Genomic DNA, 16,600 nt, shown 5'->3' with positions numbered 1-16,600 from the left:
AACTTCTAGATGAGGAATTCAATAAAGTGAATATCATAGGTTTTAATTCGGGAAAGTTTGATTTAAATTTAATTCTTCGTGATTTAAACACTGCAAAATGGAAAATAAAATCAATGCTGGGTTCTTCTTCACAATTTAAGCAAGTCATTGTAAAGAAAACAAACATTCCATATGAATTGAGATTTATTGACATCAGAAATTATATAGCGGGTGGAACATTGGACCAATTCACTCAAGATTTCGGAAACAATAAAACACGTGTTAAATCCTTTTTCCCTTATCAATTTATCACATGGGAGAATTACGAAGAAGAATTATATAAAGTGGAACCATTCACGAAAGATTCATTTTATTCAGCATTAACCCAAGAAACTATATCAGATAGTGATTATCAAATATATCTCAATGATGCTAAAAATTTTAAGAATAGATTAGAATATTTTATTCATTATTGCAATAAAGATGTTGAAATTATGATTGACCCAATCGATAAAATTATTGAAGAAACATTTGTTTATAAAATTGATATGCTTCATAATCTTTCTTTATCATCGAATGCTTCAATGATTCGTTACGCTTTAGCATATAAAGACTTTAATCCTAATGAAAAATATCCTGAGGAAGAGATAGAATCAAGTTTTGAATTAACGAAAAAGTATTGGAAATATAAAATTGAAGCATATAAGAAACAAGATGAAAAAGCAGAAAGGGATACTAAAAATAATGTTTCAATGGATGATTTTCAATACTATCACGATTTAATCCTTTCATCTAAATGTAAAATGTGTGGTAAAGCGTTTACATATGCTAATAAACCAACATTAGATAGAATAGATAATGAAAAACCACATACTAAAGAAAATTGTCAGTTAATGTGTTGTTATTGCAATGTTGTGAAATCAAACAAAGATGAAGATGATCAACGTTTAAGAATCAATTTAAGAAATTACGCATTAAAAAATAATTTACCAATGACTTTAGATTCAGTTGAAGCTTATCACATCCTCCGTAATGGAATTACTGGTGGGTTATCAAATGTTCAACATAGAGTAAATCTTAAAGGAATCACGCACATTAATAAACTTTCATATAATCCAGAAACTAAAACTGTATCAAATGAGGACACCACCAACATCATGACTCATTTCGTTGGTGTTGACTTTAATTCATTATATCCTTCATCATTTTCATCTAATCCTCATGATTTCATTCAATATACTGACCATAAAATGTATATGCCGGGAAGATTGAATGGAGTTATCATTTGTGATACAGCAACAAAGAAAGCAAAAGCACTGGGAATTATTAGAAAGAAAAATACTTTATTCGTGGCTGAAGTAAAGGGTCACATTGATGAAAAATACATTAATGATTACATAAACTTTTTACCGATAATAAGAAACTTAGATATTATCACAGATGAAAAAACAATTGGTAGTTTTATGTATAATTACATGAAATCAAACAATCTACCAGTTGACCAGAAACAGAGAAAATTAACTCAGTTAGCATCAACACACAACCAATATCAACCATTTTCTTCTTATTATCTATGGTATCTAATAGATAGATTTAATTTTATCATTGATGACATTCAATCAATTTTAACATTTACTAAAAACACTTGTTTTAATGAATTTGCGAACGAATTTATGAACGAAAGACAAAAGGCTGAATTAGAAGGAAATAAAGGAAAAAGTTTATTTTGCAAGATTTCGCTTAATGGATCATATGGTTACGATGCAATGAATACACAAAATTATGCAAAGACTAAAATAATGAATACACAGAAGGCACGCGTTGCATGTATGTCAAATAAGTTTAAAAACATAAGAGAAATAGGAGAGGATACGTATCAAGTGATGCTCAAAGATAGATTTTATAGATGTGATACATGTTTACAAGAGGCATTTTTTACTTTAGATAACGCAAAATACTGGTATTTGGTTTTCATTTATGATTTTATGTATAAATGCTTGGATGTTAATCGTTTTCATTTCATTGAAGGTGATACTGATTCATCTTATTGGGCAATCGCTGGCGATCCAAATCTTCCTAACACTCAAGCATTTCAGGTGATTGTTACCGATAAAAAATTTTATGATAAAAACATTTTCAAATTCGCACCATTTGATTTCTTCTGTTTTGATGAGAAATTTAAACCTAAATTAAATAATAAAGTTGAAGAAAAAGCACATGAGAAAAAATTATTGGGTTTAGCAATTGAGAAACAAGGTGATAACATGGTTGCTTTATGTCCTAAATGTTATACTTCATTCAACGGAGTGATAGGTGAAGACTCCTTCAAAAAGATTGCACAAAAAATGAAAGGTGTTAGTTTAAGGCAAAATAAACAATTAACACCTAAAAATTATTTGGATATAATAAATGATAAAGTTATTTTCGATGGTCAGAATATTAATTTACAACTTAAAAACGGGTCAATGACTCGCTTAACAATCGGTAAGACTGCATTAACAGGAGCACACACTAAGGCTGTATGTTGTGAAAATGGATGTTGTATGCCATTTATTTAATACATTTATTTTATTTTTAATAAAATGCCACAGAAGAGACAAAAGGAACCGTTAATGATGTGATTCAATATGTAAATGATGGTTTTGATACTATGATTCAAAGAGGTGGGCACCCTTAAAACATTTATTTTATTTTTATATAAATGGATAACACAGATTTAAAAATTTTAATTGATGATTTAGTATTTAATCAAAATTTTCTTGATTATTATGATTTAAAAGCATATCTCCAAAAACATAATAAAAATATAACGGGTGATGATATGGATTATTATTATTCGTATTATAAAAATGAAATTTTGAAATATCATGATAAAATAATTTCTAAAATTAAAGACAAAATTAAAAATAATGAATATACAAAGGGAAAAACTAAATCACAACTTAAACAGTTGAAAGATTTCAAAAATAAAGTATTAACAAAAAAAGATATTGATGAATTATATAATTTATATAATCCCGAGCCACAAAAGGTACAAAACGCCCAGGTCCTTCAGACCATAAATGATGCACAAGCTTTAATTTATGATTCATTAGTTAAACCATATTCAGCCCGACTTTTAAATGAAGATCAACTTTTGGAAATCATCCTTCAACATAAACTCGAAGCGGGAAAGTATATCAAACCTTTATATACAGCATATTTAAAACAAATGAACAGAATACATCCAGAATTAATGAAAGTGGGTGTCAAATCCAAAACTTCATCATCCAAAATCAAAGCAGATAAAATTAAACCACTTACAACACCAAAACCTCCATCGACAGTACCTCCAACGACAGTACCTCCAACGACAGTACCTCCTCCTTCAGTTAATCCTTCATCATTCACTTTATTATATCCATTTCAAACATTAAAGAAGCAAAAAGATTTTAAAAAGGATTTCAAGATATTAAATAAACCAATTGACCCGAAAATTCAACCGTTAAAGAAAAAATTCAGTCGCCCTTCATTTGCACCATATCCATATTCATACGAAATCGATCATCTGGAATATTCAAAAGGAAACATTACTTATTTATTCATCATTAACATTAACACTAGATATTTATATTGCATTCCAGTGAAAGGGAAAACAGAACAGGAAACAAGAAGAGCTATTCAATACTTACTAGATCATGAAAGAGTAGATAATATAAGGAGTGATGGTGATAAAGGATTTCAGGCAGCTATGGCTCATTATTTCCCACAAATTAATTTTTACTTCTCATCTTCTTCATATACGTTTCATAATAAAATAGTTGATGCGGTAATGAGAACTCTTAGAGATGTGTTAGGGGTTAACGGTCAGATATACTGGGATGGAAATCATGACTCCATCATACAACAGCTAGTATATTATTACAATAATACATGGCATAGAACTATAAACATGAAACCAGTGGAAATGAAAAATGATATTTCAAAAGAATGGGAATATATTAGAAAGCAAATGGAAAGGTTGAATGATGTTAAACGTGAACAAATTAATTCGGGGCTCATGAATTTTAAACAAGGGGATAAAGTTTTGATTCATCTCGATTATGGAAAAACTGATAAATTAATGACAAAAAGAAGACGAAGATTTGACACAATAGCTGAATTTGTTAGATATATTAACGGTAATGCATTAGTTGAAGTTGGCGATAAATTAATAGAAATTCCGATTTATTTTATTACTCCATTATATTTAAATAATATTTAATTTTTTTATTTCGTAAGAAATGAGTGACAACAAAGCAGCCAAGAGTCCAGACGATGAATATAAAAAGAAACTAAACAGAATTAAATCAAAAATATGTTATTACAAAAAGAAGCCACAATGTGGTGGGGCTGAAAACGATAAAGAAATAATCGAAAAATTAGAAACTTACCGTTCAATCCTTAAACTGAGTGAAGCAAAAATAAAAGAATTTAATAGAATAAATAAATTGATTGGAAGAGATGAATTTAATAAAGATGAATTTTTAAACTCAATCCAAATTTAATTTTTATTCCTCTTCGACAACATCTCTCTTTCCATCATTACTGCATAACCACATTTTCTCAATTTTAGTGGTTTGTTATTTTTAACATGTTCTTGCATCATTTTTATCATTTCCTCCCTTGTTATGATTCGTGGTAAATTTTGAGCTTGTGGGGTATTCATTTATGATAAAAATAAAAATTTGTTATCACTTATTTTATCGTTAAGTGACTCAAAGAGTCCGGAGACAAAGTCTCATGGTTTTTAGGTTCTTCAAAAATAATTAATTATTGAATAACCCATGTTGTTGTCAAAATGTCATGTTGTCACATTTTTTCAGAGAAGTTGAATTACCTGGTAGCACATGGTAACATGGTAGCACCTTTAGTTCTTCAAAAATAATTAATTATTGAATAACCCATGTTGTTGTCAAAATGTCATGTTGTCACATTTTTTCAGAGAAGTTGAATTACCTGGTAGCACATGGTAACATGGTAGCACCTTTAGTTCTTCAAAAATAAATAATTATTGAATAACTGGGAAATAAATTTACGTCAAATATGCAATTTATAAAATCTTATGTCGACAGGCTACGTAGCACAGTGGTCTAAGGTGGTGTTATGGAGGGGTCAAGGTCTGTGGTTCGAACCGCGACAGCGCCGTATTTTCTTATTTTCTTTATTTGTCTTGTTTGTCGTGAATAAAAAGTATCATAAAAGTGCTCTATCTTCCACGGGAATAAATAAAAAATTTACTTTATTTCTTCTTTATTTCTTCTTTATTTCTTTGTTCCCGTGGAAGAAGGGTTTTGCTGTTTTTTCTCAGCCGAAATCAATGATTTTTTCATTTTTGGAATCCTTAGCGAATGAGGAATCTTTTCTCTCGTGGAAGCTTTGACCTAAAATATAATTTAGGTGAAGAGACCCAAAGGGTCAGAGCCGCAAAGCGGCTAGGTGAGATATCACCTGTTTTTTCACCTGTTTTTATGGTAGTAGTGAAATAAAATTTTGTTATCAGTTATTTTATCATCATTTTATTAAGTTCATCTTTAGTTAATAATTTGAATGGATTCGCTAATGTTCCACCTTGAGTCACAACACTTGCCCCGGCTAATTGTGAAGAACCTGGGATAAGTACTCCATGAAATGATTTCATTGGTAACATTAATTTAGAAATAGTTGGCTTAATTAATTTGGTCATTTATGATAAAAATAAAATTGCATAATTTAAATTTTTTTCTTTCTCATTTTCTCATTTTCTCATTTTTCATTCTGTTTTGGTTTCAGCAACTTTTCAAGTTGTTGTCTTGTCAGTAACTTTAATTTTAACTTTGGATCAAATATTGGGTTTCCATCTTTATCTCTTCCAATAACACCATATGGTAGAATCTTCATTTATACTAAAATAAAAATTTAAATTATGTCGTTTGCTCTTTTGGAGCTCCTAAAGTTTGTTTCACAAACATTGAGCGTTCATTGAACTCTATACCATGCGAATACAGTCATAAATGGTGGCATGTAATCTTTACTTTGTCCCGTTGTTTGTGTATATCCTGAAACGAAATGTGTATGGTTTCCTTCTCCCTGAGTGTCATCCCAGTAACAATTTATAGCAAATTTAACATCATCTTTAACATCATATCCTTTACCTTTTGTCATTCCTGACCAATCCCAATATCTATGCTTATGCCAACCTGCTTGAGATGTGCTTAAATCTATGTAGTGACTGTGTGCAGGTAAATTTTCACCTGAAATCGTTTTACTTCCACCTGTTTCCTTTGAAGAGTTTGCACAGTATAAGAATTTGTCTACAATCTGCTGCCATGTACCAAAACCTAAAACACTTGCGGGATTTGTTGAGTTCATTGACGTATAAATAGAGCCTATAGGATATAATGTTTGAAGTATTTCTGTCTTTAATGTTTGAAGCTCTGTTTTGTCTGCTTTCTTGTCATATAAATCTTGAGCAGTGAATTTAATATTATATTCATCCTTCATGACATAAACATCTTTACATCTAATGTTTCTCATCGTCGTTATGTCGTCATCCGATGTTAAACCTTGTGGAAAGTTAGGAGGTTTACAATATAATACATCCCCACCAGTTACGTCAACCGTTCCTTCAATACTTTCTATAGCAACAGTAGTGAAGGATTGATGTGTATGAGTCTTATTTGCTTTCTTCTCTAACTCATCGTTAACATAAGTTTTATCTGCTTTAAGGTCTAAACATTCTGAAACCCATCCTGTATCAGCTTTAGTTTTTAAAATCTTTGATGTCCTTTCATGATACCATTCAACCCTTTCTTTAATTTCATTATCTTTTTCATTAACATATTCCTTATCTGCCTTCTTCATTAATTCACTAGCCATAAGTCCCTTATCTACCTTCTCCTCTAACTCACTAACCACATATTCCTTATCTGCTTTCTTCATTAATTCACTTACCACATATTCCTTATCTGCTTTCTTCATTAACTCACTAGCCACATATTCCTTATCTGCTTTCTTCATTAATTCACTAGTCACATATTCCTTATCCGCTTTCTTCATTATGTCATTTAGGAAACCTTTTATGAATTCCTCATTTAAATTAAATCTTCCAATCTTCAAAACTTTAGGAAATGCATTTAATGCGTAATATCTTTGTTCTTCTGGTGGAATTGATGTTATATCATCCGTTATACCTTTAATTTTTGAATTCATAAATAAAATTTCTTTTATATTTGATATCACTGCACCACCTTTGCAAACGAATTCGAAATGGTCATTTTTCAATACTATCTCCAAATCTCCATATTTCAACCTTTGCGTTTGTTCTGCCGTCTTTGAATTATATGCATATATGGCGTATGTAATGGTCTGTGTCTTAAGTTGCTGTGGTTGCTGTTGTTTAATCATTTATTATGATTTAAAAATAAATATTTAATCTGTTATCTCATCAGCTATTTTTTCTATTTGAAATTGCCATAATATTTCATTCATAAATTCTAAATCACAATCAAATAGGTCACTTATTCTAAATTTAATATTTGATAAATCTTTTGAATGAAGAATAAATGAATTCCCGGATAATTGAAACGGATATGATAAAGAAAATGTGTTTAAGTTGATGGATAAAATGTTTTGTATTGATGGGTAAGAGTTAGGGTCTAATGTTTGATGTGAAAATCTCATTGGGGTATTAACTTTATCACATTTGATTAAAATGAAATTGGAACCAGTGTCAGAATACAAAACATCCCCAACATCTTTTTCAAAATTTAATATCCCCAACAATGAACGAAGATGAGGAGTACAAAATTTAATTTTCAGCGGAAATTTAATAAGGTTATTTATTTCATCAAGTTCAAAAAGTTTATCGGGTTTTGATTTAAAATTTTCTTCATACCATACGATAAATGATTCATTTAAATAACTTAAAATCGTGTTAATATCCCATTTCGCTATCACATTATTTATATACATATCATACGTTTTTTCAAGGTCATCTTTAATAAATGATATATAATCTGAAGGGTCTAAAAGAATGGGATTAAATTTACCACTCACAGAAACGAGAGTAACATTATAAATTCCGCTAACTGTTAAATTTAATTCACAGTTATTATTCGAAATAATATTGATAATTGACATTTTTATTACGATTAAAAATATGGTAAAGCGTTATTTTCCAGTGATAAATAAAACTAGAATAAGATTACCTCAAGAATTCATAAATTCAACGAATAAGAAATTCATTCATGTTATAAATTTTAGTGTTTTCAGAAAATATGAGTCAATGTCATATTCATCATCGGGTTATATTTCACTTCATTCAAATTTAGTTCAATCAAACCCATATAATGACCATTTCATAAGATTTTCAGATGGTATTAAAAATGCAATTGATAGATTAAAATATGAACAGATTGACAATATCGAATTTTTGGAATTTTGGTTTAAATATCCCGATGGAAAAAAGATTGAAGTTAAAGATAAAGCTGATACTATAACAAAAACAATTACAATGACCGATCCAGATAGTGGGGAACAAAAAGAAATAAAACAAACGATAGAAACTGGTGAAAGGTCAATTATTATTGATTATGATTCAAAGGATTATTATTCAATAATGTTAATGCTTGAATATTAAATAGCCTTAACAAAGAATTTTTCAAGTGATATTTTATATTCATCAACTATTTTATTATAAATGTTATTATAAGTTAAATGAAGTTCAGTTGTTGTTCCATTCTTTGATATCTTAATTGTGCTAATATCCTTTATAGGATTTATTTTTGCAACTGTTCCACAGCATGAAACCTCATCATCTATGAAAAATTGAATCTTAACGTCTGAATCTTGAACATCACAAAGAATGGCGATAATGTGAATTAATGATTCATAAGGTAAAATAATTAAACCGGATTGGTCAATTAAATTTATTATTGAATCATAATTATCGGTTATTATATCACGGTAAATTTTCATTAATTCAGAATTAATGTCTACTTTATATGGCGCATTGCGACTGGAATCGTAGATTCCTGGGTTCTCGATGTTTGATGAAAGAGGTGGGGGGTATGTTGGATAAGTGGGAATTTCAACGGGTTCTTTACCGGGTTCAGATAAAATGATTGGGTCTCCATTCTCATGGTTTTCTTCATTCTCCTCATTCTTCGGTAAGTCACGAGTTAATAAATTTGGTTGAGTTGCTGACCTTGTTAATTCAGGGCTAACATTAACTTTAACATTTTGAATAATTCGTGATTTATCATCATTTACGTTATAACCAACCGTAATCTCTGCTTTTGCGTTAGTGTTCTTTTGACTTGTGAAACGTCTTCTCATTTATAATTGAATAAAAAAGAAAAATATATATTTAAAGTTTTATTTAGTTGTTACGGTAATATCCCAAGGTTCATCATTGTTTGCTTATACTTTCTTTGTAACTGCACCAATAATGTTATTGATATTGCTTTGAGTTTCTTCCAGTCTTATTTCATCATTTACAATATCTTTAATCATTTCATTACATGCATTCTTAAAACCATCTGATTTTTCTAATTTACGTCTATCACTTTCTTTAATTAAATCAAAGTTATAACCTTGTTGAGAATAAAGTGGTTTCTTTATCAATTCCTTGAACGCTTCTGCAAGTGAAGATGAAGAAATTCTTGCCACTTGAATTGGTTTAAATTCTGCTTTCATTGCTTCTTTCTGTTCATTGAACACTGGATCGAATAAAGCAACTTTAAAGAATTTCTTAGCTGGAATTTCAGGTCTCAAATTTGCATATTGACCATCAAACTGATTAACATATCGTGGTAATCCATCCGGTCCCTCTTCAATAGCATTTAATTCTTCATTGAAATAAGAATATGGATTATAACGGTATGAATTAATTGGACCATTTTCACCTTCTCCAATGTATTGTTTAACAGCTTTTCCATTTTCATCAAATTGCATAGGATAACGTTCATTATATGCTTTACGTTTAGGATAATCAGTTATAGTTAATTTGTAACCATTTATGACTTTAATATTTCCTTGACCATCAGTAACGAAAACTTCATTTATACCATCAGGTTTTCCATTTGGACCCGTAATGTCTGCTTCGTGTGCTTCCCAATTTGGACCTTGACGTTTGGCATATGCTTGAGCTTCTGGTAATGTTAAAACGTTTCTCATTTGTTTAACATCTTTTTTGAAGACCAGCAACAATATGAACTAATTCTTTCATTCCATCAGGAACTTTCATAGTTCTATTATATGCACCCTTTTTGTTTGTCCCTTGTTTTAATGGAACCTGTAGAAGATTTGCTATTTCTGTCATGTTTAATTATAAATAAAAAATAAAAATTAATTATAAAAAGTTATTCGAATTTAATGGAACCTTTATTTAAATCAACTATTATTTTTCCATGTTCACCTAATTGTTGATATTGTGTGTAAAGTTCATTAATGCTCATTGGTAAATTCACTTGATAAAGCATAACGTTCAACTGTTGACGACTAAAACCACTGAAAATGAAAAGTGTTGATAGATTTGATTTAATGTTTGTGCTTAATGCTTTGAAGTATTGAACAGCCATGAAGAATGAACACTGAATGTGTCGACATTGAGTTAATAACTGATTAAAATATGATTTCTCATTTGTTATTAGTTTTGATTTCACCGCATCATCTAGAAAAATGAGTGAATGCAAAAATTCTCTATCAAAATTTGAAATAGAAAGTGTTTCAAATAATTCATCCCGTTGTTTATCAATAATTTTATCCTCTAATCCTTGCTTCTTGATTGTATTATATAATTCTTTATACATTAAAAAGTTTTTTAAATAATCTTCTGCTTCTTCTTGTGATAAATAAATAATTGGAATTTTGATTAAATGCTTTAAAGATTCAAATGTATCATCTGAAGGTGAACCTGAACGGTTGATATAAATTAACACATGTGAATAGGGGAAGTGTTAGCAATAATGATAATTTGTTTTAATATCGTTAATTTTACCTTTATTTTGTTTACCAATTGCTGCAGTGATTGAATTTAAGTAACATTCAGAATATGGAATTTTCATTAATTTTTCCTTAGATAGAGCATTTCTATTATCACTCAATGCTTCATTAATCATATCATCTACGTATGTATTATATACTCCTGCTAATTCTTCATAAGGGGTGGATGAGTTTAAATCCATTTAATCAAAAATAAATTTATAATTTTAAACATTTCTATTCATCAATATTTCATCATATGAACTTCTATACTGCGGTGGTGTACCTGTTGGATGATATTTCAAACCTTCATCCGGTGTCCATGTCCAATATGTAGTCCTAGTAAACCAAACCTGAGGAGGATTTGTCACCTTTGAACAGTAAGTGTCATTTACACCCTGAATGATTGGATAAGCTTTCACTTGTACTGTAACTTGTGAGTTGAAAGTTTCTAATCCATCAAAGAATATACCCGCTCCATCACGTTGAACTGGAATAGTGCATAAGAATGAAGTTTGGTCTTTCCATGTTCTAGCTAATGGTGTGCCATCATCATCATTCAGTGGTCTAGTTAATGAGTCCTCGTATTCTTCTGTGCATTCATTCACTCCATCTAAATCAGAAGCTTGAAGCATACGTGTAAAGAATATGTCGCCCACTGTTGTCATCGCTTGATCGGGGAAGTTTCTGGAATCTATAGTGACCTGAAGACCTCGAAGCATTGGATTTTCTAAAACCGTTCTTTGCATTGCATTCTTCGGAAATGTTAACACAACATCTGTAACATTATGAAGAGCGTATGAGAAATCTGAACTGATACCTTCAGGAGTGATGCAACCTCCATTTAGTGAACGAACGTCAATATGTTGAGCTGGAATCATGAATGGATCTTCCTTACTGAATAAACGTGGTATTGCTTTAACTGATTCTTCAATTAAACCGTATCCTGGTGTAATGCATTTATCCTCTAAAACTTCCATCTTTGTGCATGAAATAATAACGTCATCAACAGTTGCGTCAGCAGATGTAGCGGCTAAGCTTGTAATTAATTTGGCAGGAAGTCCGATTTGTTGGAATTTGCGATCATATTTATAAACATGATTCATAATCTTTTCATAATTTTCATCAGTTATCTTTTCATAAACGTAATTTTGTAAATCAGCAACTCTTAACGGGTCAACCTGACAAAATACTAAAGTATCCCTGAAAACATAATATTTAAGAATGATTTCACCAAATGATTTAGGATAATCATCGAACGCCTGAAATGCTAACAAATCATTTACCGGAATAATCATATCAAAAGTGATATCAACTTCTTCATTTGCATTCTTGAAAACTTCTGAAGGGTCAATATATTTACCACATACTGAGTTATCATATTTTTGAACATTATTATATAACGAATGAACAAACTTTTTAACTTTCCTTTCTGATTTTGGTTTATATGTTGCAAATGCGAAAGATTCACGGGCGCAATCCATTTGAAGATAACCGGCATCACCTCTTTCAGTTTCTACTTCTAATTGTTTAAAGCTTTGATTTGATGATTTATAACCAACGAATAAACGCATGCATTTAAAAGCGGCATCACATGTGAAAGCTTTATTTGAAACTAGAGTTGCTTTAACTTTGCGTTTAATATATGTGTCACCTAATTGGTTCACATCATGAGCCGGATTTGTAATTCTTAAATGAGTTTGTTTATCATCAAAATATGGAGCATCAGAGTCATAGCATGAACTTTCAAGTTCTCTATAATATCTTCTTCCATCATTCTTTGCGAATATTTCATTTATCTTTTCGAATGAATGAAACACATTTCCATTAATCGGTTTGGTGTTTGGCACTAAATAGTTAGTCGTCATTTATTAATAAATAAAAAATCAAAATTAAAAGATGAAAATGAATTTTTAATTTTAATGAAATAATCAACTATGGCTGCAGGATTCTTTAAGAAACTGTGGGATAAAGTAAAAAGAGGAGCGCATAAAGTTTGGGAAACAATGAAGAAAGGAGCAAATTGGATATTTAAGAATAAAGAAGCAATTAGTGACGTTGCTGAATCAATAACACCAAAAGCTGCCCCAATAAGAGAAATTTTAAATAAAGGAGAAAAAGTTTATCAAAGACTACAACCGATACTAAGATAAAAATAATATTTATTTATTTTTCCACTATTTACCTCCTATTTTATTAAGTATTCCTTCAGCAATTCCACCAACTGCGTTACCTACTTGTGCTCCCATCGCCGGATTACCTGCTTTAGTACCTAATACGCCACCTATGATAGTTCCTGCCGTTTTCGCTACTGGTGCCAAAAAGTTTGCAATGGGTTTTATTACTTTCTGATGAACCCATCTTGCTGCTTTCTTAATTCCATCCCATAATTTTTTAAAGAATCCTGCAGCCATTTCTGATTTAATATTAATTAAAAAATATATTTCATCACTTATATTCTAATTTTTATTTAATGATAAATGAAACCAATTTTAAGAATAAATGAAACAGAGGAGGAAGAAATAAATGAAAGTGAAAATGTTCAACAAAAAATAAACGTTGTTAAACCAATTACTGAAATAAAAATTTTTTCATCTGTTGAAGAATTTAATGACTATTATGCTAATAATAAAAAATTATTTGAAGAATTGACAACATGTAAATTGAATAAAATGTTTAAAGTTGAGGACAGAGTCCAAGACCCGGAGGGTCATGGATTCAAAATTTCAAAAATAAAAGGTGTTGTTAGTTTAAAATCTATTCCTCAATCAAGAATCACCTCATTAATGAAAATAGATGATTTAACAAAAAGAATAGAAATTATTGAAGAAAGAATGAATCAAATAATTGATTTCATAAATCATGACTCGTTGAGCCCGGGTCCTTAAAGTCCAGGACTTAAAGTCCAAGGCACAAAGTGCCCAGGGCTAAAGCCCATCACTGAGTTCAAGGTTATATTCATCAAATATTTCATTATTAAATGCAACTTCTGCTAGTTTATTTATTTTTTCAATACGATCATTTGAAAGTCTATCGTTTAATTTTTTCTGAAGTTTTTCATTTTCTAGTTCTGAAACTTTATTTGGATGATATGTAAATTCATGAAATTCTTTGGCCTCGGTTTTGATCATTAATTTACAAAGAACTTTTGTGGTTGGAATTCGTTTGAACCATTTATTAGTTATATTCGTTATATATTCAATATCTGGAATTAATTCCCAAATTTTGCATTTTCAATTAATTTATTATCAAATGCAAAAGCAATGGGTTTAATATTATGTTTACCTTTATAATATAAACTTTCTACATAATCATCGAAATAAACATCTACTTGTTTAACATTTTCAAGAATTGGTGAAAGAGCATCCATTAATTGATTGACGGTTACGAATCTTGATCCACTCATTTTCTTACGAATTAAAAAAATAAATTATTCAAAAATGTCAGAAGAAAATATTTAAATAAATTATTTAAATTTTTTTACTCTATTCAAGAATTTTATTTTTGATATAACTCATTGAATTCAAAATTAATTTTACAACAGCTTTGTGGATCAATTAGTAAATCAATCAAATAATGTTCAAAATCAGATATTATTCTTTTTCCATACATTTTATATTAAATAAAAAAATCTAACTTTATTTTTTCGGAGTTTTGTGACGAAGTGCGAATCTTCACTTCGTCAAAAATATATTCTTTTTATTAATGGTAATATAGGAATTGTAGGAATAAAAACTTTTTATAAATTATTCATAAATTTTTAAAATCTGCTATTCGGAAGTATGTTCAAAAATCATTCAAAAATGTATGAATTCTTACGATTACAAAAAAAGTCACAAAACCCGCATCATATACTACTTGATGTTCATTTCTGAGATTAGGCTTTTTGGAAACTTTCTAAACTATCCCACCCTGAAATTTAAGCTTATGATTTACTTGAACATTGATAATTCAAACTATTGATTCTAATCTTCTCGTATATTCTTCACTTTTCACTTTTCCTCATAAAATGTATTCGGAATTTCTTAAGTAAATGTACTTGATCATAATTATGATATCATGATGGCAGAAATTCACGCAACGCTTAATCATTTTCATGATTTCATAGAATTAGTTGTTTTGAATTGAGATATTAAAGAACATCAGTGAAGCAGAATGTTGTCTTAATCTAAGATCTCATTCTTCAAGAATCTAAAATCAATTTGTAATTTCCATTGTTATAACAACAAATGAATGAGCAGATCCAAAAATATCATTTTTGGATGCAAATAACTTAAAAATGCATAATTTTTGAAATAAAAATTGGAAAATAAAGGAATGCATCTTAAAAAATAAGATTTTTTAGAACTACACAGTGACTCAATTATTAACATTGCAAAAGAATATGTAAAATCTTGTGGAGGTAAAATCCGTTGATATTCAAAGAAACAGATGTCAACACAGCAAAGGATCAAATCAATTGCAAATCCTCGACTTTTCCCACCTTCTTTAGAATCATCGGCTCGTTCACCACGTAAAAAGGCACTTGATCCAATGGTTCGCAGAATGTTCATAAAAAATCAGATGTCAAATGAGCCAAAAACTCCTGAAGCGTTAGAATTTCTTACACCAGAGTACTTAGATCAACAGAGGAGAGCGTTAAAGCTTGAAATCTCAAATATTCAGAAAGAATTATTACCGTTAAAACAACAATATGAAAAACTCAAACTTGCAGAAGAACCCCCTTCACCTGTAGGTTCTCCAACTCAACAAAACAACTCACCAAGATCTCCTCGCAGCAATGCAGGAGATTATTCACTTGAATCTCCACGTTTTAATGAAAATAAGCATATAGATTTTGCTCAAATGGTTAAACAAAGCCAAATTGAATACGAAGAAGCATGCTCTCAAATTGCTCAGCTTCGAAGAATTTATTGTGAAGCAAATAAACTTCGTCTTGAAGACCAAATTCAAGAATATCAAGATGAAATTGAAGACCTTCGCAAATCTCTTAACGATTCAACGTACAAACTCAATAATGTTGTTTCTCAACTTGATCAAATTACATCATCTGAAGAAACATCAAGGATCATTGAACAACAAGATAAAATTGCAGAACTGAGAGATGAATACAATCGCCTTTTAGATATAGAAGACGAATATATCAAGAAAAATGATGATATGCTTGATGAACAGCCACAATACATTACTCTTGCAAACAAAGCCGAGCAACTTAAGAAAAAGCTATCAACTATTAAATACAACTTATCAACAAAGAAGGTTGAGCTTGGCAAAAAGAGAAAAATGTATGATCAAAGAATCAAAGATTTACAAGAAGCAGTTAATGAAGCAAAGAGAAAACAAAAGCAGAAGAAGGTAAAGAAGATTTTCTTGTACGGAGTTACTGCAGAATACGAAGAACCAAGGACAAATCATCAACCAACTCCACCTCCTCCAAAACAAGTCAAGAACCATCCTGAAGAAGAGGAAATCGTGGAATACGAATATTATTATTCTGATGATGAAGAAAAAGAAAAATGAAATATTAATTTGGCGATTTTCTAAAATGTTTGTTATACTTATTACTAATTAGATTTTTTAATTTACACTAATCTACTCTATGTCGGTTGTAATTTATAAATAATCATATTTTATTTTG

The 16,600-nt window shown here is 29.9% G+C and overlaps 8 protein-coding genes and 2 pseudogenes across 10 annotated transcripts, besides 1 other annotated feature; 5 read left to right on the top strand and 5 right to left on the bottom strand.

Moving 5' to 3' along the window:
- Positions 1-11,765: part of a mobile genetic element that runs on past the window's edge.
- On the top strand, positions 114-1,987 carry TVAGG3_0496530 (DNA/RNA polymerases family; the record flags this gene model as incomplete). The annotated part of the gene is made up of 1 exon (XM_051236402.1): positions 114-1,987. A coding segment is annotated over one exon (1,874 nt), but the record flags the coding sequence as incomplete, so codon positions are not given.
- Positions 2,681-4,222, top strand: TVAGG3_0496520 (integrase core domain containing protein family; the record flags this gene model as incomplete). The annotated part of the gene is made up of 1 exon (XM_051236401.1): positions 2,681-4,222. The coding sequence occupies one exon, from the start codon at positions 2,681-2,683 to the stop codon at positions 4,220-4,222; it is 1,542 nt and encodes a 513-aa protein (XP_051094225.1).
- TVAGG3_0496510 (uncharacterized protein) lies at positions 4,242-4,505 on the top strand (the record flags this gene model as incomplete). The annotated part of the gene is made up of 1 exon (XM_001313883.1): positions 4,242-4,505. One exon carries the CDS (start codon positions 4,242-4,244, stop codon positions 4,503-4,505), a length of 264 nt encoding a protein of 87 aa, XP_001313885.1.
- Positions 5,956-7,383, bottom strand: TVAGG3_0496500 (phage tail repeat-like family; the record flags this gene model as incomplete). The annotated part of the gene is made up of 1 exon (XM_001313882.1): positions 5,956-7,383. One exon carries the CDS (start codon positions 7,381-7,383, stop codon positions 5,956-5,958), a length of 1,428 nt encoding a protein of 475 aa, XP_001313884.1.
- On the bottom strand, positions 8,614-9,315 carry TVAGG3_0496490 (uncharacterized protein; the record flags this gene model as incomplete). The annotated part of the gene is made up of 1 exon (XM_001313881.1): positions 8,614-9,315. One exon carries the CDS (start codon positions 9,313-9,315, stop codon positions 8,614-8,616), a length of 702 nt encoding a protein of 233 aa, XP_001313883.1.
- TVAGG3_0496480 lies at positions 9,400-10,300 on the bottom strand (annotated as a pseudogene). The gene has a single exon. A coding segment is annotated over exon 1 (901 nt).
- Positions 10,341-11,165, bottom strand: TVAGG3_0496470 (annotated as a pseudogene). The gene has a single exon. A coding segment is annotated over exon 1 (825 nt).
- A 1,134-nt stretch (positions 11,766-12,899) lies between the features above and the next one.
- Positions 12,900-13,115, top strand: TVAGG3_0496450 (uncharacterized protein; the record flags this gene model as incomplete). Its single annotated transcript, XM_001313879.1, has 1 exon — positions 12,900-13,115. One exon carries the CDS (start codon positions 12,900-12,902, stop codon positions 13,113-13,115), a length of 216 nt encoding a protein of 71 aa, XP_001313881.1.
- A 24-nt stretch (positions 13,116-13,139) lies between these two features.
- On the bottom strand, positions 13,140-13,376 carry TVAGG3_0496440 (uncharacterized protein; the record flags this gene model as incomplete). The annotated part of the gene is made up of 1 exon (XM_001296154.2): positions 13,140-13,376. The coding sequence occupies one exon, from the start codon at positions 13,374-13,376 to the stop codon at positions 13,140-13,142; it is 237 nt and encodes a 78-aa protein (XP_001296155.2).
- Positions 13,377-15,364: 1,988 nt separating this feature from the next.
- Positions 15,365-16,555, top strand: TVAGG3_0496430 (uncharacterized protein; the record flags this gene model as incomplete). Its single annotated transcript, XM_001313877.1, has 1 exon — positions 15,394-16,482. One exon carries the CDS (start codon positions 15,394-15,396, stop codon positions 16,480-16,482), a length of 1,089 nt encoding a protein of 362 aa, XP_001313879.1.
- Positions 16,556-16,600: the final 45 nt, after the last annotated feature.

The sequence above is a fragment of the Trichomonas vaginalis genome, chromosome II, assembly GCF_026262505.1.
Source record: "Trichomonas vaginalis G3 chromosome II, whole genome shotgun sequence".
NCBI lineage: Eukaryota > Parabasalia > Trichomonadida > Trichomonadidae > Trichomonas > Trichomonas vaginalis.
Note: the sequence above shows the minus strand (reverse complement) of the source record. Positions and strands in the feature narration are given on the sequence as shown.